Raw genomic sequence first — 27756 nt, 5'->3', positions numbered from 1 at the left:
CATCAACGCGGAGACCTTCAGCTCGCTCGCTTGCTCATTGAGCGGCTCCGCACCAACCAAGCTAGCCTGCGTGCTCCCGGACGTGGACGATTTCACCCGCCTGCTCGTCGAGTTTCCCGCCCTCACGCAGCCGATGTTTTCGGCCGTCGCCGTCAAGCACGGCGTCGAACACCACATCCCGACCACAGGTCCACTGGTCTACGCCAGGGCTCGCCGCCTCGACCCGGCCAAACTCGCCGTGGCGAAGGCGGAATTCGACGCGCTGGGGCGATTGGGCATTGTGCGGCGCTCGAATAGCGCGTGGGCCTCGCCCCTGCACATCATGCCCAAACCGGGTGGCGGATGGCGACCATGCGGCGATTACCGCCGCCTCAACGATGCCACCACCCCCGACCGGTACCCGATACCACACATACAGGACTTTTCCGCCCGTTTGGCGGGGCGGGTGAGCTTTTCCAAGGTCGACCTCATTCGGGGCTACCACCAGGTACCCGTCCGGCTGGCCGACGTGCCGAAGACGGCGGTAATTACACCTTTTGGCCTCTTCAAGTTCCTTTGCATGCCGTTCAGCCTTAAGAACGTGGCCCAGGCCTTCCAGCGGCTGATGCACAGTGTGCTGCGTGACCTCACCTTCCTTTTTGTTTACCTGGACGACATTCCCGTCGCCAGCACTTCCCGGGCGGAGCACCTCATCCACCTGCGCACGCTCTTTGAGCGCCTCCGCCAGCATGGCCTCATCATCAACCCGGTGAAATGCCAGTTTGGCGTAATGGCCGTCGACTTCCTGGGGCACCGCATCACGAAGCGTGGGGCCGTCCCGCTGCCTACCAAGGTGGAGGCAGCCACAAGTTTCCTGCGCCCCCGCTCCATCAAGGCCCTACAGGAATTTTTGGGGATGGTAAATTTCTACCACCGGTTCGTGCCTCGCGCCGCCCAACTCATGTGCCCCCTGTACGAAGCCCTCCGGGGCAAGCCGGCCAAGCACGACGTCGCCTGGACCACAGAGATGGACGCGGCGTTCACGGGCGCTAAGCTGGCCCTCGCCAACGCGACCATGCTGGCGCACCCGGCACTCGAAGCACCCATCGCCCTCACCACGGACGCTTCCGACTACGCGGGTGGTGTCGTGCATGAACAGTGGGTGAACGGGGCTTGGCAACCGCTGGCCTTCTTCAGCCGGCAGCTTCGCCCTAACGAGCGCAAGTATAGCGCTTTCGACCGCGAGCTCCTCGGCCTTTACCTGGCTGTTCGCCACTTCCGCCATCTTTTGGAGGGCCGCCCGTTCACGGCGTTTGTGGACCACAAACCCCTGGTCTTCGCCATGGCCAAGGTTACGGAGCCGTAGCCGGCCCACCAGCAGCGCCACCTCTCCGCCGTGTCCGAATTTACGACGGACATCCGGCACGTCGCGGGCAAGGACAACGCTGTGGCCGATTGCCTCTCCCGGTCCGGCGCGTACGCCGTCCACCTGGGTGTGGACTTCGCCTGCATGGCGGCCGACCAGACCGCCGACCCCATGGTGCAAGCCCTCCGGACAGCGGACATAGGCCTGCGGTTGGCCGACGTCCCCTTCGAGGACACAGGCACGGTTCTCCTGTGCGACGTTGCCCTGGGCCAACCTCGCCCCATCGTGCCCACCGGATGGCAGCGGCACATTTTTGACGCCCTCCACGGCCTTTCCCACCCGGGCCAGAAAGCATCACAGAAGCTCGTGGCAGAAAAGTTCGTCTGGCACGGGCTCCGTAAGGACGTCCGCGACTGGGCCAACGCCTGTGTCGCCTGCCAACGCGCCAAGGTCCACCGGCACACCCAGGCCCCGTTGGCACCATTCGACGTGCCCGCGCGGCGCTTCGACCACGTCGATGTGGACCTGGTAGGACCCCTGCCCTCCTCGCGGGGCTTCACCCACCTCCTCACGATGGTGGACAGGACCACCAGGTGGCCGGAGACCATCCCGCTGGCATCAACGACATCCGCCGACGTGGCGCAGGCCTTCATTGGCACCTGAATTGCCCGTTTCGGCGCGCCCTCGGACATCTCCGACAGAGGCCCGCAATTCGCCTCCGAGCTTTGGGGCGCGGTCGCCCAGGCCTTGGAGGTCAAGCTACACCGCACCACGGCCTACCACCCCCAAGCCAACGGCTTGTGCGAGCGGTTCCACCGCTCGATGAAGGCCGCTCTCAGGGCCAGCCTCCAGGCCGACAGGCTCCCGTGGGTCCTATTGGGCCTCCGAACGGCCCCTAAAGAGGACCTCCAGGCTTCCACTGCCGGGCTGGTCTACGGCCAGCCACTGCGCGTGCCAGGCGAATTCATCCCTGACGCCACCGGCCCCTGGTCCACGGCTCGCCAATGCTCGGTCCTCCAGGAGGCCGCCAGGAGATTTGCCCCCGTGCCCACGTCCCACCACGGCTGCCCCCAACCCCACGTCCCCCCAGCACTTCGCACTACGGAGTACGTTTTTATCCGGCACGACGCACACCGGGGACCACTCCGGCCGCCGTACGATGGACCTTTCCAGGCCCTGAAGAGGGACGACAAGTCGTTCATCATCGACTTCGGCGGCAAGCCGGACTGCATCTCCGTGGACCGCCTCAAGCCGGCCCATTTGGACCTCGACCAACCTCCACGGTTGGCCCTTCCTCCACGACGGGGCCGTCCCCCGTTAACCAAGCCCCCCGCCCGACCATCCACCGCCACGCCACCTACCACCCCCACACGAATCGCCAGGGGTCGTTTCGGCCGGGTCATCAAGACCCCCCTCAAACTGACTCTCCCGGTGCATGTTAATTCTGGGGGGGCGTATGTAGCGGTTACCGGAAGCATGACACAATTACCTTGCACCGGCCGATGACGCGAGCGGTCACTTGTCCGGACTCGCCCGGGCGTGTCCAGACTTGCCTTTCCCGGGCGAACACTTGGCTTACCTATTTGCATACCACGCCCCGCCTAAGAGGCGTGGTTTTTGTGTGTTGAGCTTTACTTTTAAATTGCCGCCCGTTCGATGGGCTGATTCAGTGCTTTTGAGTTCTTTCGAGTGAGCTGAAAATAAATAGCTGTGGAACTTCATTCCTGGCGTCGTTCATTTTGTCCGGTTTTATCGTGCGAGCATAGCTCCCACAATATAAAAGTAATATTGAGCCTGGAGCAGGTGTGTGCTCTTCCGAGCGGCGTTCTAGTTAGCCTCGCCTGAGGAGAGGGTATTGCATTTGAGTCCGTTTGTCTCTTTGTCTGTCTGTTTGTCCGCACAGAATAAATATGAATTTTCACCATCGGTGCAACTCCACCTGCATAATTTTTTTAATAATAATTATGACGTCATAGGTCACGTGGTTCGGCCGTCATCTTGGAAAAACCGAAAAACTTTGCACCTCTATATCTCTGAAAGCGCTGTATAGAAAAATTGAGACATGGCTCATTGTGAAGAACTCTCCATGGGGAATAAAATATGTTAATGATGATGTCATAGTTGCCTCCATTATGACGTCATAATTCGACAAGTACATAACTTCATCCTATCAAGATGAAATTTCTTGAGTGTCATGTCGGCATAAACTGGTGGAAAAAGAAAATAATGATGACGTCATTGGTCACGTGGTTCGGCCGCCATCTTGGAAAAACCGAAAACATTTGCACCTCTATATCTCCGAAAGTGCTGCATAGAAAAATTGAGACATGGCTCATTGTAAAGAACTCTCCATGTGGAATAACATCTGTTAATGATGATGTCATAGATGCCTCCATTATGACGTCATAATTTGACAAGTACAAAACTTCATCCGATCAAGATTAAATTTATTGAGCATAATCAAGGAATAAATTCGTGGATTAAAAAAAATAATGATGACGTCATCGGTCACGTGGTTCGGCCGCCATATTTGTTTTATCACAAAAGCCTTAAAAACCACTGAAAATACATCCTGTTGAGGGTCTGCAATCTCTGATTGCTCTTACTTGTTTGTTTTTTGTTTGTTTGGTTTTCCAGGTGATGATTTTTCCAGAAGGCACGTGCACAAACAGAACCTGCCTTATCAAGTTCAAAGCAGGTAGCTGGGTAGTTCGATCTTGGTTTAAACACCAGTTTTGGTGCACAACCGTTACCAGTTATAATTTGGGTTCTCTAATTAGAGAGAAGTGAAAACTCATTTGAATGACGATGAACAAGTGACGATCACATGCTCATGTAACCACCGAATGGTTATTGTTGTTTATCTAGACATGTTGAGCTCGTGCTTTTCATGTTGTAAAGTGCTTTGCGGTTCTGATCATGAACATGTAAATTGAGAAGGAGGTTTTTTTTGTTTTCTGTTGAAGGTGCATTCATTCCTGGACTTCCCGTCCAACCCGTGGTCATTCGCTATCCAAATAAAATGGTAACATCACTCAGCACATGATGAGCACAACATTTGTTAAAATCATGCGAAATGACCGTGTTGTGTAACTGGGTGTTTTGTGCTATTACAGGACACTGTCTCCTGGACGTGGTGTGGCCCTTCGGCGTAAGTACCACATACTGAACAAACAACTATTTTACCTCCTCCTATTACGAGTATTTCTGTAGTTTTCAAATTCGCACGTTTTGCCTTCATTTTCATTATTCGAATGCACACCATGTGATCCCCATCCCTACCAGTGATCTTTATTACCCCTGTTAACGCTACATAACCCAATCCTCTTATTCTTTATTACCCTAATTAGCCCTACCCAACCTCCTTCCTCTTTATTACGCCCATTAGCCCGACTCAACCTCTCTTTATCTTTATAACCCCCATTTGCCCTACTCAACCCCTCTAACTCTTTATTACTCCCATTAGACTTACTCAATCCCCCTTCCTCTTTATTACTCCCATAAGCTCTAATCAACCCCTCTTCCTCTTTATTCCTCCCAATAGACCTACTAAACCCCTCTTCCTCTTTATTACTCCCATTAGCCCTACTCAACCCCTCTTCCTCTTTATTACCCCCATTTGCCCTACTCAACCCCTCTAACTCTTTATCACTCCCTTTAGCCCTACTAAACTCTCTTCCTCTTTATTACCCTCTTTAGCAGGCTGGGCCAAATCAGGGGTGATTCTCAATTTTTCATACTACAAGGTTGCAATTTACCTAAAAGTTGTGGCTGGGTAACAGAAACAAAACCATGAAATTTTTTTTCAAAAATATTGACGTCTTATGGTAAAACAGCCCGTTACCATAGCAACCGTTACAGACGACTCAAACAATTCTTAAAATCGATGATTTCTCAGGCTGTGTGTGACCCCCAGGTTTGATTCTGGTACCAAAAGATTCAGAATTGAAAGCCAAGGATGATTGGATAGCTTAACAATGTCTGTGACACAATTCAATACAACTTTTATCCCAAAAACTCATTTTCATCTCAAATTTAAGGCATTTGTTTGAAAAAAAAATGAAAATTTTGCTTTTTAATCATAGGATAATCATTAATCAGAGCTATAGTCAAATTAAATGTACTTTAAATTAACTTTTGTCATTGATTAAGCTTTTTTGTCTCAAATTTAAGGTCTGACATTGAACATTGATAACAAAATAAAAAACCTAGTCCCAATTGTAATCAATGGAGGCCAATGACTTCTTAGTCACAACCTCAGTGGATGTTGCCAGTCCATGCAGCTTCTCCCTGACGCCCTTCACAACCCTGTATAGAGCCTGGAGCTGCGCCTCAGATGTGGGGGCCTTGTTAGTGTTCAAATCTGTGGCGAGTCCAAGTGTCCGCTCTGCTGCGTCATTGACAACTGGGAGTTTGGCTACAACTTCCTTGCCATGACGATAGCTATCTGCGGTGGGCCACTGTGCAACGGGGAGCTTGACAAAACTGGAGTCAATACCCAAGAGTTCAAACATGCTCCAAGAGTCGTAACCAACAAAGTCTTTGAGGGCTTTACTCCCCAATTGCTGTGAGGCTGGCATCTCCTGTATCATGTTATGTGCAGTCCCATGGTACCTGAGCATAGCCCTTCTCATAGTCTGCTTGTCAGATGACGTTCTGTCCGAGAAGAGTGCCAAAGAGACCAATCTCTCTGAGAGGTACCACAAATGGTTTTGTAGCTTCTCTCGAGCCACAGTCACAAAGGACAGAAATTTGGCAGGCCACTTTGTTGGATTCTTTGCGATACTGGCCTCAGCCTTGAGGAGGTTCTTCATCAGGTACAGGTCGTTAGATGGTGCATCTGCAGCACTGGTACATGTCAACCACGCTTTAGTGTAGAAGACTGACATGAATGCAGCGAGACTGGTCATGTCTTCCAGCTCTTCGGGTGTGTAGATATCTCCCAGCTGCCGACGGAAGAGTGCCACCTTTATAGTGTATAAAGTCTTGCTCATCCAACGGGCGTGGTGGAATGCCCCAAGAGCTCTGATAGTGATGGTCCTCATACCATCAGGGACAGTCCCTCCAAGAAACAGCAGTGTGAGGTGTGCCAGCTCCAGGTAGTCGTGTCGAAGAGTCTCCTTTGTGCTATTCTCCATCCACGTCTGAAGGAAGGTGATGGTGGCATGTACATGGCCAGCCAGCTCTCTCTGTTGAGCAGACACCTCGACCAATGTGTAGTTGCCCGGTCCAATTCACTCCAAGTGTTGAGCAGTCGCTTGAACAGCTGTTCATTAGGTCCTGTGGTGGGGCCATACACTATTGAGCAAGACGCCCCTCCAACCAATTCGTGGATGTGGTGCCGACACGCCAGTTGCAGAAGACTCCTGCCAAACTCAGTCTCCAGTCTTACTACGACTCCACTCTTGACCCCAGAGTTCACTGCCGTTGTATCGAAGACAAGAGCGCCTATCCTTTATGTGTCGATTGGGTGCTCATTGAGGACCTGGATAGAAAATAAATAGAATAAGGTAAAGACACCAATGATAACTTATATTCTACTAATAATAGAACATAAGTTAGAATATACTTTATAGACTAATATCAATTTTATCATTGATCAAATTAGTGTGGAATGCCAAATTGCTAATTTGCTTCATTATTATATTAAAAATAACTAACATATTCCAAGTAAATTCTTAATTTGATGTAGCTACTTACAAGTAGTTCTTTTTGTATAATTAAACAAAATCCACAACACCCTTTGGCTGTGGTACCTACAACTACACCGCTACTGTTACTTCACTTTTAGACTTTGGATATTTCAAGTTGGACAGTTTCACTGTCTTCAATGAACAAACATAAGAAACTTCCAAAATTTACAAAACTCAAATCTAAATTGTATAACTAAAAAGCGAAAAATAAGGATTTTTATTAACTTAACAGAACTGTAGAGCATAAATACCTGAATAATCTTTGCCGCCTCATTTTCAGCAGTTGACCTCCCTTCAATCCCAACAATTGACAGCAGTACCTCCTGGCCATCTGTCCCTGTCAGTATCACGGCCACTCGCTCCATGTCCTTGCCCACATGGGTTAGGGACTTAATCAGCTTCCCGTCCCAGTGCAGAGCATACATTTTGGAAGTGCTGTCACCAAGTTGCCACTTAGCGATGTCTCCCGCCTTCTCCACCCTCACAGACTGTCTCCTCCTCCCCGTTGTGTTCACTGATAGGTTGTACTGCTCCAGGTTCTTCCTGTCGTCTTTGTGAAAGGCAGCAGCCAGTTCTGTGATTGCCCTATTTGAAATTGCGTACTTGTCTGCAATCAAGCAGGCATCCTTTGGAACTCCTTCCAGCTTCTTGATGACCTTTGGGGATTGCACAGGAACAGTGTAGAGTGGTGTGTCAGTGGTCTCCTCAGAGTCATCAGTATCTTCTGATACATCTACATTAGGGGCAGTGCGCAGACAATCCCTATCTCTTCTCACCTGCTCTGCCTGCTGATCAAGAAACTTGCACTTCCTCCTATTTGCTAATTTCTCATCGCTAGACCCAAGCGTTGCTGTACGTGTACAGCTATCCCCACGTACACCTTGTAGGTAAGGCCAGTCGTCTTTATCTCTCTTGTCTTGCTTCTCCACAGCTTGTGCTGCTTCCAATTTCTTCTCAAAGTCAGGTTGAACGACCCAAAATGTCTGCCTCATATTTGCTAAGAAGTCCTTCCTTTTCTTGGTCTCTGCATCTGTCGTCCTACTCTTCTTACTCTTCCTTAGTTTGAACTCCTCAATATCCCTAAATATCATCTTCTCTATGGCTTGCCACGACTTGAGGGTAAAACCGGTATTTCCCCACCAGTCCTGCAAGTCCTTCACTACAAGCTTGACTGCATCCTTTTTGCTAGACTGAAGGTGGCTGGTTTCCTGCAGATGTCTGTGATACCCATGGTACTGGAGAACAACCAGTTCCCCTGTTGGTGGATAAGGGCCAGTGAATCCCTGGTTTCCTGGTAGATTGAAGATGGGGGGACACTTTTCGAAGAGCCACAACACGGTCTTGGCTTTTGTATCCATGCCTAATTGCCTATGTGATGCACTGCAATAAAAAAAACAATTATTAATATAATGTTTGAATGAGAAAAATAAACAAAAACAGCATACTTGCCTGATGAATGGTTACAGTAACAACCGAAAGCAGGCATTAAAATTAATGATTGTAAGCTGCTTTTGTTAACTTTTTTTTATTGAAATTAAGATGGCCAAATTTAAACAACGTTATAACAGTTATAAAAACTGGACAATACAAGGTTGTAAAAGACAATTTAAAGTAAATTTAATTTGATTAATGGTTATCCCCTCTTCCCCCTCTCTTTTGTGTCCTTCCCCCTCTCTCCCCATCTTGTCTGCCGCTCCCCTTGTTTTTTGTGTTTTGTGTGTCGGTTTGTCTTTTTGTGTGATTAATGTTAGCTCTTTCACGAGCCTCGATCTTGTATCCAAAAAAAAAAAAAAAATTTAAATAAATAAATAAATAAATAAAAATAAAAAATCCTATGATTAAAAAGCAAAATTTTCAATATTTTTCCATAAATATGCTTGAAATTTCAGACAAAAATCAGTTTTTTGGATAAAAGTGGTATTGAATTGTGTCACAGACATTGTTAAGCTATCCAATCATCCTTGGCTTTCAATTCTGCATCTTTTGGTACCAGAATCAACTCTGGGGGTCAAACACAGCTTGAGAAATCGTCAATTTAGGTATTGCCTCTTGTCGGTGATGCCCGAGGTGTTAAACATGGCAAAGCGAATCGAGTATTCCATCTTGATGAAAGCGTGCTCCATAACACCGAACCTCCTCCTAGCAAATGCACCGGATGGCAGATTTGGTCAGGTTTTACCCTCAGAGAACCAAACCAGAACCAGATGATTTGGGTGAAAATATCTACGAACAAGTGAACAATCCTCCCACCTCTGATTTAATGTGTTTTTATACCTGGGCCTCGCTCCCTCGTTGAGCCTTGTACTTCACCCCTCAGTTTGAAACATTGACTTCCTCATTGGTTTTGGGAAAAATCAAATGAAATCATTGACTTTAATGATTGTTAATGCCAAATGTTTGTGTTAAAACCTGTTTGTGCAGTAATGATCTGATATTTTCTCGAAATGTTTTTCTTTGAACAGCCTCAAGATCCTGTGGTTAACCTTGTGCCAGATTCACAACAGAGTGGAGATCGAGGTGAACATGCACACTATGATTCATACAACATACGTGTCCGATGAAGCAGGTCACCATGTCTGTGCCCTTCAGTTGGACGGTTTGTCATTTCTGCATCAGTCAGATGGTAGGGCAGCCCGTAGTGTCTGTGTTGATCGGTCGGGCAGACAATCACGTCCTTGTTTGGCAGGCCGTTGTGTTCGCATTGACTTGTCGCAATCTCTGTGCTGCATGTGTTGTCCTGTCGGACAGGATTTCATGTCTGACTATCTGTGGTGGTTGGTCAGGTTGGCTGCCCTTGTACATGTTGATCGATCAGGCAGGCCGTCGTGTCAATGTTGGTCCAACAAGCTGTCGTACCTGCCTAGGTTGGCCAATCCTGCAAATGCTCCCTCCCCTTTTCCTTATCCCTATGTTGATGATGAAATTTCCTCATCCATAATAATGTAGTCGTTGGAGTGCTCGTTTACCACAGGTGTAATTTTAATTATTTGGCAGTAAGGAATTGGTGCTGTGGGTGCTGTGGGTACTGTGGGTGCTGTGTGACGGTTTATGGTTTATTTGGACCTTGTATCACACATCGTGTTATTGTGATGCGTTGCTACGTACCCTCGACTGGCTGACTGGTTTTATATCTCCGAGAGAAACAAATACTGTACTACGATTGTCAAACTTTACCATGGTTGGCAGTGCTGTAACTTACAGGTATTTTCTTCACTTGACTTTTGCGTCTCAAAAGACTTGGCCGATGTAACCTCTAATTAGGACGGCCTCCACCCTGGGTAGGGCTCCGTAGGCCCCTTGAAATATTCTAACCACAATTGCACCCTTCATGTGGGGCCCGGTGAACAGAGAGCCACACTCGTGCGTCACATATCCTGAAATTGCGTTTAATTGTCTTTCGGAACTTTAACGGGTAAGAGGAAAAATGCGAAATAATAAAAACGAATACGAAGGAAGAAAAGCTCGCACAAGCTGTTGGGCACAAGCTGTAGGGCACAAGCTGTGGGGCACAAGCTGTAGGGCACAAGCTGTGGGGCACAAGCTGTATGGCACAAGCTGTGGGGCACAAGCTGTGGGGCACAAGCTGTGGGGCACAAGCTGTAGGGCACAAGCTGTAGGGTACAAGCTGTGTGGCACAAGCTGTGTGGCACAAGCTGTGGGGCACAAGCTGTGTGGCACAAGCTGTACACCACAAGCTGTACGCCACAAGCTGTACGCCACAAGCTGTACGGCACAAGCTGTGGGGCACAAGCTGTGGGGCACAAGCTGTGGGGCACAAGCTGTACGGCACAAGCTGTGGGGCACAAGCTGTGGGGCACAAGGTGTCTGTCGGCCTACGTCTGTCCTTGAATACACTAAACACAAATACTCCCTTCTTGCATATAGATACTTTACATAAGCATTGATCTAAGGCTCACAATAAAGCTTGTACGCAAATCCCACGCGTGCCAGACATGTTGGTCGACATCAATGTACTTTGACGCAAGTTGCAAGGATAACATGAGACAAACACTTTTTTTTTGTATACAAGGTCGAGGCTCGTGTAAGAGTTAACATTGATCACAAAAAGACAAACTGGCACATAAAACATGATAAAGGGAGTGGGAGAACAAGATGGAGAGCAGGGACATCGGGAGATCTGTGGGAGGGAGAGGGCTTGAGGGGAGGAGGCATGGGAAGGGGGGAGGGAGGGGCGGGTGGTAGAGGTAACAAAAAAACAAAAAAAACACGTGGACACTGTTAGGACTTCCAGGAAAGAAGTCGGTATTTCGAAAAAGTGGATTTGGGGTGAAATTAGCGGAGGTAGAAAAGATCAAGGTTTTGGATGGGGGAAGATAAGTGATGGTGGTGAACAGCTGTTTTAAAGACCTGGAGGGAGGAGTGGGATTGAAGAGAGTGTGGGAGATTGAGAACACATTTGGCATTTTGAACCTCGGTTCTTCATATCATGAAACATTTGTTCAGATCGAACACTACTCAAGTAGTAGGCCAGGTAGACCAATGTTGGGTTGGAATCCCCTAAGCATCCTCTTGTGGAAACATTGTAGTTTCACTGGTACGGGTGGAGGAGACCTGCATGCATTCGAAGTCCATTTACCTGTATGTTGCCATGAAACGTTTTACATTTGCCAGATTCCTCATGCGTGATGAACCACTTTCCTTCATTTGGAGTAATTAGGTGTTGTAACATCCTTCAGCCATTGGCTGAGATTCAGGTTTAGCTGGACCTGAGAAATGGCTGTAAGTGGTGTTGTGGTTGGAATTGAGTCTTCATTTTGTCCAATTGTTTTTGCCAGTACCTGCCCGTGTACGAGCCCAGCGACGCGGAGAAAAGGGACCCCAACATTTATGCCAACAATGTGCGAAAGGTCATGGCCAGGTACGCGACCGTGCTGTTCCTCTCTCTGCAGGTGTGAGATGGCTCGGTATTCGGTAGTGAGAAGGTTTTTACACCTGTGAAAGCAGGTGTATGTCAGGGACCTTTGTAAGAATATCGGCATGAAGGACTCATTTGATCATAACACGACAGTCCCAGTAAAACAACGAGGTGTACACAAGGCCATTCTGTCTCTCTTTTTCTCTCTCTTGCTCTCTCTCTTCCCCCTCTCTTACTCTCTCCCCTCCTCTTACTCTCTCCTCCTCTCTTACTCTCTCCCCCCCCCTCTCTTTTTTTTTTTTTTTTTTTTTTTTTTTGTATACAAGATCGAGGCTCGTGAAAGAGCGAACATTAATCGCACAGAAAGACAAACCGACACATAAAACATATAACATCGGGAGCGGGAGACAAGATGGGGGAGAGAGGGGGAAGGACACAAACACAACATTTGAGAGCAGGGACCGAGAGACATGGAGACATCGAGAGATCTGTGGGATGGAGAGGGCTTTGGGGGGGGGGGAGGCATGGGAAGGGGGGGGGTGGGAGAGGTATAAAACATATGGACACTGCCAGGACTTCCAGGAAAGAAGTTGGAATTTCAAACAAGGTGGATCTGGGGTGAATTAGCGGGGGTAGAAAAGATCAAGGTTTTGGATGGGGGAAGATAAGAGATGGTGGTGAACAGCTGTTTTAAAGACCTGGAGGGAGGAGTGGGATTGAAGGGAGTGTGGGAGTTTGTTCCAGAGGCGGGGGAAAAGAGGAATGAAGGAGTGAAGGTGAGCAGAGAGCCGAGATTTCGGCAGTTTAACCATCAGAGGGTTGCTGGCAGATCTTGTGCGACCTGTAGGAATATTTGGGAGACAGAGCACAGAGAGAGCTGGGGGAGCAAGGCCGGAGAGGAGTCGGTAGAAGTCCCCTCCTCTCTTACTCTCTCTTCCCCTCTCTTACTCTCTCTTTCCCTCTCTTACTCTCTCTTCCCCTCTCTTACTCTCTCCCCTCCTCTCTTACTCTCTCTTCCCCTCTCTTACTCTCTCCCCTCCTCTCTTACTCTCTCTTCCCCTCTCTTACTCTCTCCCCTCCTCTCTTACTCTCTCCCCTCCTCTCTTACTCTCTCTTCCCCTCTCTTACTCTCTCTTCCCCTCTCTTACTCTCTCCCCTCCTCTCTTACTCTCTCTTCCCCTCTCTTACTCTCTCCCCTCCTCTCTTACTCTCTCTTCCCCTCTCTTACTCTCACCCCTCCTCTCTTACTCTCTCTTCCCCTCTCTTACTCTCTCCCCTCCTCTCTTACTCTCTCTTCCCCTCTCTTACTCTCTCTTCCCCTCTCTTACTCTCTCCCCTCCTCTCTTACTCTCTCTTCCCCTCTCTTACTCTCTCTTCCCCTCTCTTACTCTCTCCCCTCCTCTCTTACTCTCTCTCTTCCCCTCTCTTACTCTCTCTTCCCCTCTCTTACTCTCTCTTCCCCTCTCTTACTCTCTCTTCCCCTCTCTTACTCTCTCCCCTCCTCTCTTACTCTCTCTTCCCCTCTCTTACTCTCTCTTCCCCTCTCTTACTCTCTCCCCTCCTCTCTTACTCTCTCTTCCCCTCTCTTACTCTCTCTTCCCCTCTCTTACTCTCTCTTCCCCTCTCTTACTCTCTCTTCCCCTCTCTTACTCTCTCCCCTCCTCTCTTACTCTCTCTTCCCCTCTCTTACTCTCTCTTCCCCTCTCTTACTCTCTCCCCTCCTCTCTTACTCTCTCTTCCCCTCTCTTACTCTCTCCCCTCCTCTCTTACTCTCTCTTCCCCTCTCTTACTCTCACCCCTCCTCTCTTACTCTCTCCCCTCCTCTCTTACTCTCTCCCATCCTCTCTTACTCTCTCCCCTCCTCTCTTACTCTCACCCCTCCTCTCTTACTCTCACCCCTCCTCTCTTACTCTCTCCCCTCCTCTCTTACTCTCTCCCCTCTCTCTTCCCCTCTCCCCTCCTCTCTTACTCTCTCCCCTCCTCTCTTACTCTCTCCCCTCTCTCTTCCCCTCTCCCCTCCTCTCTTACTCTCTCCCCTCCTCTCTTACTCTCTCCCCTCCTCTCTTACTCTCTCCCCTCCTCTCTTACTCTCTCCCCTCTCTCTTCCCCTCTCCCCTCCTCTCTTACTCTCTCCCCTCCTCTCTTACTCTCTCCCCTCTCTCTTCCCCTCTCCCCTCCTCTCTTACTCTCTCCCCTCCTCTCTTACTCTCTCCCCTCCTCTCTTACTCTCTCCCCTCCTCTCTTACTCTCTCCCCTCTCTCTTCCCCTCTCCCCTCCTCTCTTACTCTCTCCCCTCCTCTCTTACTCTCTCCCCTCCTCTCTTACTCTCTCCCCTCCTCTCTTACTCTCTCCCCTCCTCTCTTTCTCTCTCTTCCCCTCTCTTACTCTCTCTTCCCCTCTCTCCCCTCCTCTCTTTCTCTCTCTTCCCCTCTCTTACTCTCTCTTCCCCTCTCTCCCCTCCTCTCTTTCTCTCTCCCCTCTCTCTTCCCCTCTCTCCCCGCCTCTCTTTCCCCCTCTCTCCTCCTCTCTTTCGTACCCCTCCAACCTCTTATATTTTGTTATAAATGGGTATAACATGTTAAACAATCTTCGAGTTTATTGATGTTCGCGTGTTTCTTGCTCCCACTATTATGGGTAAAATTGCATTTATTCAGTCCCCAAATGAAGCACTACCATGTGTGTTATAGTAGTGGAGCGGCGACTAGTGGAATCACAACATGGGAGTCTAACATGCGGCAAAGGTCAAGCCTGTGGTGAAGTAATAATCATGTGCACGTCACACAAAACTGGGATTTTACACACGTGATGGCAAGACAAAGGAAGGACATTGTTTTGATTTCACCTTGAGATCATTCTCCAGCTCGTCCCATATTATACAAGAGATTGAATCCCAAAAATCTAGAGAAATTCATCGGGAATGTCATCATCATAGGAAGCGGTGTCACAGTAGAATGTGCCAACAATCCATGGTTGCAGTGTGTATGTAACATTGATTTACTGTAAAGTACAGTACGGTTACCAGCAGGTGTCCATGTTTAATCCATCCACGTGTGTTGGCAGAGCACTGGGAGTACCCACGGTTTCCTTGACTTTAGAGGATTATTTCAGCAAGAGGCGATCACAGACGGAACCTCCAGAAACGGAACGGATATCCTCCTTACTGTGCTCTCTCAGGTGGGTGTTTGGTGGTGGATGTTCACTCCATGTTGCATGTAAATTGTAACTGAGCTGTTTCAGATCATTCTGTTGTCATTGAAAAGCATGTTGGTTTTGCATCCAAGGTCAAGATTCGTGGAAGAGCGAGAACACTGATCGGATCAGGATGCAATAGAACAAAACGAACAGGAGAGAGAGAGGGGGGAACACACCAACAGCAGGGTTGAGGGACAAGATAGAGGGAGACTTGGACAAATAATGGATGGGGTCAAGGGGAGAACACGAGGGAAAAGAGTGAACTCTTGGGAAGAAAAAACAGGAAATATGGATGGAGGGTGGGGGGTGGAGGTGTTGATGGAGATGGGGAAGAAAAAACAGGAAATATGGATGGAGGGTGGGGGGTGGAGGTGTTGATGGAGGTGGGGAAGGAAAAACAGGAAATATGTAAGGAGGTGGAGGGTTGGGGGTGTTGATGGAGGTGGGGAAGGAAAAACAGGAAATATGGAAGGAGGTGGAGGGTGGGGGGTGTTGATGGAGGTGGGGAAGGAAAAACAGGAAATATGAAAGGAAGTGGAGGGTGGGGGGTGTTGATGGAGGTGGGGAAGGAAAAACAGGAAATATGGAAGGAGGTGGAGGGTTGGGGGTGTTGATGGAGGTGGGGAAGGAAAAACAGGAAATATGGAAGGAGGTGGAGGGTTGGGGGTGTTGATGGAGGTGGGGAAGGAAAAACAGGAAATATGGAAGGAAGTGGAGGGTGGCGGTGGGGAAGGAAAAACAGGAAATATGGAAGGAAGTGGAGGGTGGGGGTGTTGATGGAGGTGGGGAAGGAAAAACAGGAAATATGGAAGGAAGTGGAGGGTGGTGGTGGGGAAGGAAAAACAGGAAATATGGAAGGAAATGGAGGGTGGGGGTGTTGATGGAGGTGGGGAAGGAAAAACAGGAAATATGGAAGGAGGTGGAGGGTGGGGGTGTTGATGGAGGTGGGGAAGGAAAAACAGGAAATATGGAAGGAAGTGGAGGGTGGTGGTGGGGAAGGAAAAACAGGAAATATGGAAGGAAATGGAGGGTGGGGGTGTTGATGGAGGTGGGGAAGGAAAAACAGGAAATATGGAAGGAGGTGGAGGGTGGGGGGTGTTGATGGAGGTGGGGAAGGAAAAACAGGAAATATGGAAGGAGGTGGAGGGTAGGGGGTGTTGAAGGAGGTGGGGAAGGAAAAACAGGAAATATGGAAGGAAGTGGAGGGTGGCGGTGGGGAATGAAAAACAGGAAATATGGAAGGAAGTGGAGGGTGGGGGTGTTGATGAGGGTATAAAAGATCATGGTTTTCTTTTTGTCTCAAACATGTTTGTTTTGAAGCTCAACCAAAAGTTCTCTCTTGTCATGTTTATGTTATCTATGCTCGTTATAATTTAATCGTTTAGCCCAATTGAAGACTACTTGGTAGAGTCGTCAAAATGTCAGGCCTGATCCTTTCACTGCGTTGGAGTTGCCTTCTGTTTCCTTGGATATCTTTTTCCAACTACACCGAATGGTTTTCTACCAGGTAACTTTGTCTGTATCTGTTAAAGTACAGTAAACCTTTTGATGCTTTGTTTCGATGTCAAACCAGATTAATTTTCCTATCTGCATATTTTTACAGCGTAGCTCGTAGGGCAATTCTGGCTGGAGCAGCGTTTGTCTGTCCGTATGTAGTGCTGGTATTTTGTGGGTTTATTGTCCCCTGTCGCACAGCGGAGCGAAAGGGGGACTATGGTTTTCCCCTCCGTCCGTGCTGGTGTGCGTGTTTGCGTGCGGGCGTGTGGGCGTGCGTGCGTGCGTAAGAGAAGGACCGCATTCGAATTTGGTGTGTGGGGGCAACCCACGTCAAAATCCAAGATGGCCGCCGCCATGTATGTCTGATGCCATGTATGTCTGAACCTTGTGAGATGAATATCTTGAAAAATAAGCGAAGTACCAACTTCTAATCTGGTGTGTGGGTGTATCTACGCATAAGGAAGAACGCTATTGAAAATTGGGTCGCCACGTCAAAATCCAAGATGGCCGCCACCATATATATGTCTGAACCTTGTGAGCGAAATATCTTGAAAAATAAGGGAAGTACCAACTTCTAATCTGGTGTGTGGGTGTATCTAGGCACAAGCAAGAATGCTGTTTAAAATTGGGTCGCCACGTCAAAATGCAAGATGGCCGCCGCCATGTATGTCTGAACCTTGTGAGCGGAATATCTGGAAAAATAAGCGAAGTACCAACTTCTAATCTGTTGTGTGGGTGTATCTAGGCATAAGGAAGAACGCTCTTGAAAATTGGGTCGCCACGTCAAAATCCAAGATGGCCGCCTCCATGTATGTCTGAACCTTGTGAGCGAAATATCATATCATATCATAGCATGTTTTCTGCGTCTTCCACTTTGTCAACTCACATCACTTCACCGACGGGGGACCTAGGCGTAACGCTTGTTCCCTTTAACATTCGCTTTCTCTGCAATTCTTGGTCCGATTGACACGAAATTTTCACAATAGGAATGCCTCCTCCTGTACAATTTAGTAATGACAAGCGTTATGCCTCGGTCCCCCGTCGGTGAAGTGATGCGAGTTGACAAAGTGGAAGACGCAAGGCGGCCATCGTGGATTTTGACGTGGCGACCCATTTTTCAATAGCGTTCTCCCTTATGCGTAGATACACCCACACACCAGATTAGAAGCTGGTACTTTGCTTATTTTTCAAGATATTTCGCTCACAAGGTTCAGACATACATGGCGGCGGCCATCTTGGATTTTGACGTGGCGACCCAATTTTCAATAGCGTTCTTCCTTATGCCGAGATACACCCACACACCAAATTAGAAGTTGGTACTTCGCTTATTTTTCAAGATATTCATCTCACAAGGTTCAGACATACATGGCGGCGGCCATCTTGGATTTTGACATGGCGACCCAATTTTAAACAGCGTTCTTGCTTGTGCCTAGATACACCCACAAACCAGATTAGAAGTTGGTACTTCGCTTATTTTTCAAGATATTTCGCTCACAAGGTTCAGACATATATATATATGGTGGCGGCCATCTTGGATTTTGACATGGCGACCCAATTTTAAACAGCGTTCTTGCTTGTGCCTAGATACACCCACACACCAGATTAGAAGTTGGTACTTCGCTTATTTTTCAAGATATTTCGCTCACAAGGTTCAGACATATATATGGTGGCGGCCATTTTGGATTTTGACGTGTATTGCCATCCACGGCTCATGGAGGGACTTTCCATGTAAATAAGTTACTTCGAGGACAAGAAAATTGGAGTTGTTGAGGAAATTGGTGCAGGACGTGTGGGGAGGTATTGATCAATATTGATTCGCCAATAAATGTCACAGAGGAAACAAAGGAAAATCCGTTTTAATATTTTTGTCTGAATTCTCTACACATTCCACATCTTTTCCCATGGAATAGGATGTTGAGTGTTTTTAATTTTCCTTTCGAAATGTTTGTGCTCCCTCTGTATAATTGTCTCGAGTGCTGGTAGAATTACTGTATTTCCTCCAACAAATACCAACCATCTAGCAACCCTTATTTTCTGGGTACATTGGAGTAACACGTTCGCACACCCAAAACTCGCACACCCAGGTGTTTACTGGAAGATGTATCTGCAATATTGTGTTGCTGCGATTGCAGTAGAAAGTTGTTGCTTTTATTTTCTTCATTCAGATCAAATCAGAAACTCCACTGAACTGTCTTCAGACACACATTGATCAGTGACCTAAACTTGGGGAGCGTGAGCGAGATGACGGAAATGGTACCTTCAGTTCCATGTTCATCACTGGCTTTCTCCCGATACGTATTTGAATCATATGAGAGAACATCAGGCCACAAACGTACAAATGCATGGAATTATCATTTAATTTGTTGTGCTGTCATGGATTTCCATCATTAATCCCTGTCTGTGCTGTCTTGTCTGAGTGTTCTGTGAATTGGTGTGCACACCTGAGATGATCTTTTCTTACCTAAGAATATCCCTCCTTCGTTAACGGCCCCATTTTCTTGTAGGGTTGGTTGGGGAAGGTTTTTCTTCCAAGTCTTTCACGAACTGGCTGGCCAGCTCTAATGTACGACTGAAGGAGATTTTGACATGAATTAGTTATTTGTTCAGGGTGCCAGAGATACCTCGACTACTCTTCATAAAGAACACCTTGGGATCTTTAACGTCCACAAACGGCCCCATTGTTGGCCACGGTCAGACGCCACAGAGGGGAGCGTGCATACCTGGAAGCTGTCCTACCAACCCCATTTTATATCTGAGAAATATTCAACGGCTTGCGAGGCCACTGTACAAGGAAAGGAGATGGAAATAATATCTTGATTTGTTTTGCCATATTTTAAGATTTTTTTTCCAAAAACGAAAACTGCCCAAAGTAAAGACTTTTTAACTTCATATTGCTACAAAAACGTAACGTGTATCAATAATCAGGTGTCGTTTTGGGAATGTGCATAGAAGACTTGAAGACTTTCAGTTGTTCACGTTACTCCACTGAAACAACACTGAATGGTACAACTATCGGGGATGCCTCTACACGGTGGTTGCACCCCTCTCCCCCCCCCCACCCCCTAACTTAAGTTGGGGGCCAAATCTTCCCCATTCTTCCCTGCTGCCTGGATTCGTCAGGGCAGCACGGTCACAGTCAGAGTGCTGATTGGTCCCCATGGACCGGGCCATTCCCTCTTGTCTCTGTCACTCTATCTCTAAGTCTAACTCTGCCGTGGCCCTGACTTCGTAAAGACGGGGGAACACCATCTTGGATGTTGAGGATCACTGGGTCGCTCCATGCTGCACACTTGTTCGAGAGAACTGTCCGGGGCTATGCAACAACAACAACAACAACAACAACAACAACACCGAACAGTTTGCAAAGCCACTGTACACGGAAAGGAAGGATTTTGGGAGAACACGCGAAGAGATTGTAAAATAAAGCGGAGAGATGTTTAACGGAGTATTTAATTGTATTGCACGAAGTCGATTTGAAGCACCAGAGTATTTTACAAGATGAACCAATTATTATACTCTGTCGTCACAAAACGGTGCCAGTTTTGCCCAATGATGTGCCATGGAAGCTTGCGGGTGCAGGATTGGGGGATGTAACAACTGGAAGGTATAAATGGAGTATCCCCTTCTTAAACTTCATGTGAATTTGCTGCAGAATTGTCCTTCAATTCCCCCTTATTGTCCTCCTTCCCATTTGTCTGTGCTTTTTTTATCTGTCTATTTGCCTCAAATTTGCCAAAAAAACAAACAAAAAAAAAAAACATTTCCTTCTCTGTTCTCATTCGTTTATTCATTCTTGTTCGTTCGTTCTTCGACCACGTGTTTCTCCCCCATTTCCCCAGATAGTTTCACTCATTAACCTTCAATGTTTACACTTTCCCCTCAAGTTATGTATTCCGTCATATATTATAACACCTTTTTCTTCTTCTTCTTTAAAAGGCTGCTTTCGACTTGCTCACCAAATCAATTCATCCCAAAAAAAATATCCATCTCCTATAGTGCCTTTTTTCTACATTCCCTAAACTCTCCTGCACTCCATCCTCCATCCAGCGTCCTTAAACGTATTTTTAACTCGAAGGTCACAAGAAACTCATTTTGCAATAAATGTTCGTTTCCCATAAATCGTACACTTTCAAAAATCCAATCTCACCCCTCCCCTCCAAATCTTCCCCATAACCCCTCCCCTCCAAATCTTCCCCATCACCCCTCCCCTCCAAATTTTCCCCATCACCCATCCCTTTCAAATCTCCCCCCTTGCCCCCTCCCTCCTAAACTACCCCCTCACCCCTCCCCGCCAAGACGCCCCCTCGCCCCTCCCCTCCTAGACTCCTGCCTCACCCCTCCCCTCCAAATCTCCCCCATATCCCATCCCTTTCAAATCCCTCCCCTTGTCCCTTCCCTCCCAAACTCCCCCCTCACCCCTCCCCTTCAAATCTCCCCACCCTCATTGCTTCTCAATTTCCCCCCTCTCGCTTCCCCTCCTCAAAGCGTCCTCCCCGCTTCTTCCCCCTTCAAACTCTCACCTCCATCTCCCCCAACCTTCTGCCTCGCTCTTCCCCCTCCTCAAATAACACCTCATTGTGGCTCACCCAATCACCATCAAACCTTTTGTCCGCCCCATCCTTCCCTTTCTCCGAGCTATTCTGAAATCTCTGACACACCTTCAACAGCTCTCCCTACCTCTTCCACCTCTTCCACATCTTACCCTACCCCTCCTCCCCCCTGTTCTGTATCTGATGCTCCCCCTTCCTCTTCATTAACGGTATGGACCTCAAACATCCGGGGCCTTCGTTCAAACTTAACTGATCTCTCCATACAGGTTGCTTCTGTCAAACCAGACGTGATCTGCTTAACAGAAACTTTCCTCCTTTATGATGTCTCTGATTCCATAGTATCTCTCCCGGGCTACTCCCTCCTCCGGTATGATAGACCTGAGCCTCGTCCTGGAGGCGGGGTTGCTATCTTTATCAAAAACTCTCTTCCTCACTCGCCCTGCACTGCACTCTCTCCACCTCACCCCCAGGAATACCTCTGGCTACGGCTTCCCCTTCGCTCCCACCTCTTGTTCATATGTGTGTTGTACCGTCCACCAAACAGTGATGACTCCATCTACATCTCGCTGTCTGATGATATGGACCAACTTCTATCTACTCATCCCAACTCTCTCTTCCTCATATGTGGTGATTTCAACTGTCATCATGCCAGTTGGCTGGGTGTGGGTAGCTCTCTCACCAGCCATGGCTCCTCAGCAAAGGACTTCTGCGACTCACTGGGACTGACACAATCTGTCAATTTCCCGACCCGGATCTCAGTCAACGGAACATCTTCTCTTCTGGACTTGGTTATGACTAACTTCCCTGAAAATGTCTGCTGCTCTTCTTCTGCTCCGATCGGATCATCTGATCATGTCCTTGTTAAAGTGGACATCTCTCTGACCATCCTCAGGGAGCCTGCTCAGCGTCGACGAGTCTGGCATTTCACTCAGGCCAACTGGCACGGTCTTCAAGCAGCCATCAATCATCTGGACTGGTCTCCCATCTCTACCACCTCTGACATCAACTCATCCTGGGAATTCTTCCAAAGTAAATTGCTCTCTCTCATGCACAGATTTATCCCATCTCGTCTTCAGTTGTCATACCCTTCCTCCCGTCCATGGTACACGGAATCTTGTGGTGAGGCTGTTGCCCAGAAACAACTTGCCTTCGTCTCCTGGAAAGCAAATCCAACGGAAGGAAATCTCATTTCCTTTCACAAAGCCCGAAACAAGTGTGTGTCCACCCTCAGGAGAGCCAGGAAACAATATCTCTCCGTTCTCAAGACCGAACTCTCTTATCTGTCTCCCTCTTCCAAATCCTGGTGGCGTCTGGTCAAATCCGTTTCTGGTGTTTGTTCCCCCTCCATCCCCTCCCTTACCTCAAACGGCTACACAGCTGACTCCGCACGTGAAAAAGCTGAATGCCTCAACTCTGTGTTTGCCTCTAAATCTTGTGTCCCAAACCCATCCCTCTCTGTACCCACCATACCCAGTCGTACCCTGCTGCTCCTGGACTCCGTGTCCTTTCCTCCTGACAAGGTGGAAAAGTTTCTGTCAACCCTCGACTCTGATTCTGCAACTGGACCCGACGGCATCAGCCCACGGGTCCTAAAATCCTGCTCTGCTGCTCTATCTCACCCTCTCTCTGTTCTCTTCACCCTCTCTTTTGCTCAAGGTCAACTGCCATCTGCTTGGAAATCAGCCAACATCACCGCTTTGCACAAAAAAGGTGCAAAAACAGATCCTAGCAACTACAGACCAATCAGCCTTCTCCCAATTATCAGCAAAGTCATGGAATCCATCATTGCTTCGGATATGAAATCTTTCCTCTTCTCCAATGGCTTGATCTCTGATCATCAATTTGGTTTCAGACCAGGTCACTCTACTCTGGACATGCTGCTTCTGCTGTCTCAACAATGGATGGAGGTCCTCAATGCCAAACAGGAAATTAGAGCTGTCTCCCTCGACATATCACGTGCCTTCGACACGGTCTGGCACCCCGCTCTGCTCACCAAACTCTCTCCTCCTTTGGTATCCATGGAAATCTCCACGCATGGCTGGCGGACTTCCTCTCTAGTCGTCGTCAACGTGTGGCCCTGAATGGGTTTCTCTCATCTCCTCTTCCTGTTCAGGCTGGAGTTCCCCAAGGCAGTGTTCTGGGCCCCGTGCTTTTTCTGGTCTTCATCAATGATCTCTCTGACTCTCTCGAAAATCCTCTCTATCTCTTTGCTGATGACTCCACTCTCTGCCGCTCCATTCCTCTTCCCTCAGATCGGCAGTCTGCTGCCTCCTCACTCTCTGAAGACCTGGACAAAATCACAGACTGGTCAAACAAGTGGAACATGTCTTTCAATCCTGACAAATCTCACACTCTTACTATGTCTCTCCGAAAAGATCGACTGGACAACCCTCCCATCTACTTTCTCAACAATCCTCTCCAAGAAGTTCTGTCGCTCAAGATTTTGGGTCTCACTATCTGCCATGATCTTTCTTGGGAAAACCACATTTCCAAGCTGGCCTCCAAAGCCAGTCGCCGACTGGGCATCCTCCGTCGTGCGAAGTCCTTCCTCGGCACACCTGAGCTCCTCACCACATACAAGGCTTTCATCCGCAGCTCAATGGAATACTGTTCTCCCCTATGGGCCGGTGCTCCTGCCTCACACCTAGCTCGGCTTCACGCTGTTGAAACCAAAGCTTTCAGAATTATTGGAATCTCCCGCGATGAAGCTATCTCTGAGGGCCTTTCACTCACTCACCGCAGGCAGGTAGGTGGTCTTTCTGTCTTCTACCGACTCCTCTCCGGCCTTGCACCCCCAGCTCTCTCTGTGCTCTGTCCCCCAAATATTCCTACAGGTCGCACAAGATCTGCCAGCAACCCTCCGATGGTTAAACTGCCGAAATCTCGGCTCTCTGCTCACCTTCACTCTTTCATTCCTCTTTTCTCCCGCCTCTGGAACAAACTCCCTCACTCCCTTCAATCCCACTCCTCCCTCCAGGTCTTTAAAACAGCTGTTCACCACCATCTCTTATCTTCCCCCATCCAAAACCTTGATCTTTTCTACCCCCGCTAATTCACCCCAGATCCACCTTGTTTGAAATTCCAACTTCTTTCCTGGAAGTCCTGGCAGTGTCCATATGTTTTATACCTCTCCCACCGCCCCCTTCCCATGCCCCCCCCGCCCCCCCAAAGCCCTCGCCCTCTCTCAGATCTCTCGATGTCTCCATGTCTCTCGGTCCCTGCTCTCAAATGTTGTGTTTGTGTCCTTCCCCCTCTCTCCCCATCTTGTCTACCGCTCCCGATGTTATATGTTTTATGTGTCGGTTTGTCTTTCTGTGAGATTAATGTTCGCTCTTTCACGAGCCTCGATCTTGTATACAAAAAAAAAAAAAAAAAATACATTGTCCATTGAGTGACCTCGAGGCCTATGCGGTCAAGCTCTTCCGGGAGCCCTGATCTCAGGATGGTTTTACCGACAGTTGATGAGTAAACGGTACCGTCTTCCTTGTCAGAGACGTGGCTTTATTTTTATTCTGAATAATTGTAATTTTATAATGAACCCTGGTAGCACAACAAAGCGGAGTCCAGCATTAACCCCTCGTGCGCCTGTGTGTGTGCTGCAGGGTGAACGCAGAGAGGTGGCCGGCAATAGTATCGAAGCTGATAGAACGCACGAAGACAAATGGAGAGGTAGCCGTCGGAATGGAGGAGCTCGCTCGTTACCTCGGCCTGCCTCAGTCTGTGCCATTCCGGGAGCTTTTTGAAAGATTTGACAAGGTAATGCCTCGCTTTGACATCCTCCACATTGTCAGACTCCTCCACCAGTACCTCTTCACTTCCTGGTTTATTTCCCTCTATTTGTGGATTCCATTTTGACCACAACTTCTAAAATTTTGTTTGAAGTGGATTTATTTTGATGAGGTTTATGTTGTGATCTGTTTTTCATCTTTGAACATCACTTGTAAAACGTTCAGCCGAGTTTTTTTTCCCCATATTTACCCCATGCACACAAAGCGAAAAGTGGGGCTAAGCAATTGGTTCATGTCTGTCAGTCTGTCCATCTGTCGATCAGTTTATGATCGAGGAACAACTTATTTAAACCAATGGTGTATTCTGTGTACAGCAGACAAGAACATGAGACATCCAATGGGGAGTATTTGTGTGGGTACAGCAATTTACAGAAGCAAAGTTATACCCGATCTAAATAACAACTTATACACTTACCTACACCAACCCAGCCAATGGCGGCACAACACACTCGCACCTGAACGAAAAGTAGAATAGTTCAGTAAGATAGAGCAGAGTGAGGCTATTCCATCCTCTGTCGCTTCCATATGCTCGGGGAGAGGCAATTGGGAGTGACGCGATGACGTTGAGTTCTTATTTTGCAACAGTGGTGGTCATTGGTCCTGATCGTTCCTGGTGTGAGTTGGCAACTCCTCTCCGGTGGTCCTTCACTCGCTTCTCTACTCTACTGTCAGCTCTCACTGTTCCACACTCTCCACCGTCCAGACGACCATTACCTTGTTCTGTGAACTCTCCTTCCAGATCACAACCACTGTCTCGCTCCCACTGCCACTGCCACTGTCTAGCCCGGGTCCTGGCCCCCTTCTTTGATGCATCTGGAGAGGGGTGGAGTCTGGTGGGGGGCAGAGTCCACGGCCCTTCCTTTTCAGGGATGGTCGACGGGGCGAAGGTCACGCGCCACCCAATTTCATCCTGGAGTGGCATGTCCATTGGCTCGGGTGAGGTTCCTTCTGACGTCATCCTCACAGAAAGTCTGTCAACTTCGAACCACGTTCAGTGTTCTTCGGACCGGGGCACGGCACGAATCTCCATACCTCACATTGGGCAGATGTGTTTTGCTGTGCATTTATGGTGCGAATGTCTGCCCAGGATCTGGATAGCATGGGAGGCAGCTGGAGGGCCCCGCCGCCGATTGGAAAGCATGGGAGTATTAGCAAGTATTTGCGCCATGCCCGCATTGACGCTTTGATGATTGTCGCACAGGAAGCGCAAGTGCCATGGTGTCCCAGCACCTGAAAGGAAGGTCTTGAAGACCTGAATGTAAGAATAAGATTTAAAAGGATGTAGAAGTTGATTCCACAGGTGGGGAAAAAAGAGGAACAAATGAGTGGAGTTGAGCAGTGATCCTGAATTTAGGTAGTTTCACCAGAAGGCGGTTGATGGTGGACCGTGTGAGCCCTGCAGAAACCGGAAAAGAAATAAAGCATGGAAAGAGCAGAAGATATGCAAGACCAGAAAGGAGGTGGTAGAAGATGGAGAGAATACCTACCTGGCTGTGATGGTGAATTGGTATGCCCATTTTGTCCATCTACATGCCAATCGACCACCTCCAGGCTCCTATCCCTCTCCACATCGTTTCTTCAGCTCCGACCTTCCCCCTCTCTCTATATTCCCCATAGCTTTGCTTTCAGCAATTTCCCACAGCATTTCATTTAGGTTTCCCATTTGATGATCCATAAATCAGTAGTTTCAGTTTCACGTTTCAACATCTGTTTCAATTTGAGATATCGGTTTCGATTCATCATTGCAACTTGTGATGTGACCAACTTGTGATGCTTGTGATCCACCAACATTCTATCCATCTACATCTCCAACTATTCTTGATTCAGCTTCATCACGGGAGATTCCAATAATCTTAAAGGCCTTGGTTTCCATGCCGTCAAGCTGAGAAAGGTGTGAGGCAGTGGAGCCAGCCCAAAGGGGAGAGCAGTACACCATCAAGCTGTTTATGAAGGTGTTGTCGATGGATAGAAGTTCAGGTGTGCCAAGGAAGGACTTTGTATGATGGAGGATGCACAGTCGGTGACTGGCTTTGGATGCCAACTTTGAAATGTGGTTTACCCAAGAAAGATCATGGCTGATAGTGAAACCTAGGAGTTTGATTGACTGAACCTCCTCAAGAGAATTGTTGAGAAAGTAGATGGAAGGGTTTGCCAGACGGTCCTTTCAGATTGTGTTTTTTTTCAAGGTCAGATGAGGGGGAAGAGGTTTCGGCCTGCCTCTCTGAAGGATGAGGGATGTCATAGCAGAGGGTGGAGTCATCAGAAAATAGATAGAGGATTTTCCAGAAAGTTAGAGAGATCATTGATGAAGATCAGGAATAGGACTGGGCCCAGAACACTGCCTTGGGGCACTCCAGCCTTGACAGGGAGAGTATATGAAAGGATTCCGTTGAGAGCAGCATGTTGGCTGTGAGAGTAGAGGAAGTCAGTGAGCCATGTGTGGAGTTGGCCTTGGATGCCATAGGCAGAGAGCTTGGAGAGCAAGGTGGGATTGCAGACTGGATCAAAAGCATGAGATATGTACAGAGAGACGGTCCTGATCTCATGTCTGACATTGAGGGCCTCCATCCATTGTTGGGTGGTTTGAAGCAGCATGTCCAAGGTGGAGTGACCAGGTCTGAAATTAGATTGGTGATCTGAGATGAGGTTGTTGGAGAAAACTAAGGATTTCATATCAACTGTGATGATGGATCCTCTGACCTCGCTGATGATAGGAAGTAAGCTGATCGGTGTGTAGTTGAGGGGATCCGTTTTTGCGCTGTTTTTAGGTCATGTGGTGACGTTGGCAGACTTTGAAGCAGATGGAAGATGACCG

The 27756-nt window shown here is 48.3% G+C and overlaps 1 protein-coding gene across 6 annotated transcripts in view; it reads left to right on the top strand.

Annotated features, from left to right (window-relative positions):
• LOC137434835 (lysophosphatidylcholine acyltransferase 1) overlaps positions 1–27756 on the top strand; it is a 112770-nt gene that overhangs the window by 60745 nt on the left and 24269 nt on the right. For all 6 annotated transcript variants that reach the window (XM_068127969.2, XM_068127968.2, XM_078785021.1 and 3 more), the window contains 7 exons: positions 3983–4043; positions 4312–4370; positions 4462–4496; positions 9501–9555; positions 11835–11917; positions 14975–15088; positions 24756–24909. In XM_068127969.2, the coding sequence (XP_067984070.2) occupies positions 3983–4043; positions 4312–4370; positions 4462–4496; positions 9501–9555; positions 11835–11917; positions 14975–15088; positions 24756–24909 (561 nt within the window). The remainder of the gene's footprint in view (positions 1–3982; positions 4044–4311; positions 4371–4461; positions 4497–9500; positions 9556–11834; positions 11918–14974; positions 15089–24755; positions 24910–27756) is intronic.

The sequence above is a fragment of the Myxine glutinosa genome, chromosome 9 (genome assembly GCF_964187855.1).
Source record: "Myxine glutinosa chromosome 9, kmMyxGlut1.1, whole genome shotgun sequence".
NCBI classification, from domain to species: domain Eukaryota; kingdom Metazoa; phylum Chordata; class Myxini; order Myxiniformes; family Myxinidae; genus Myxine; species Myxine glutinosa.
The sequence above is the reverse complement of the archived record's forward strand: the minus strand, read 5'-3'. Positions and strand labels throughout refer to the sequence as shown.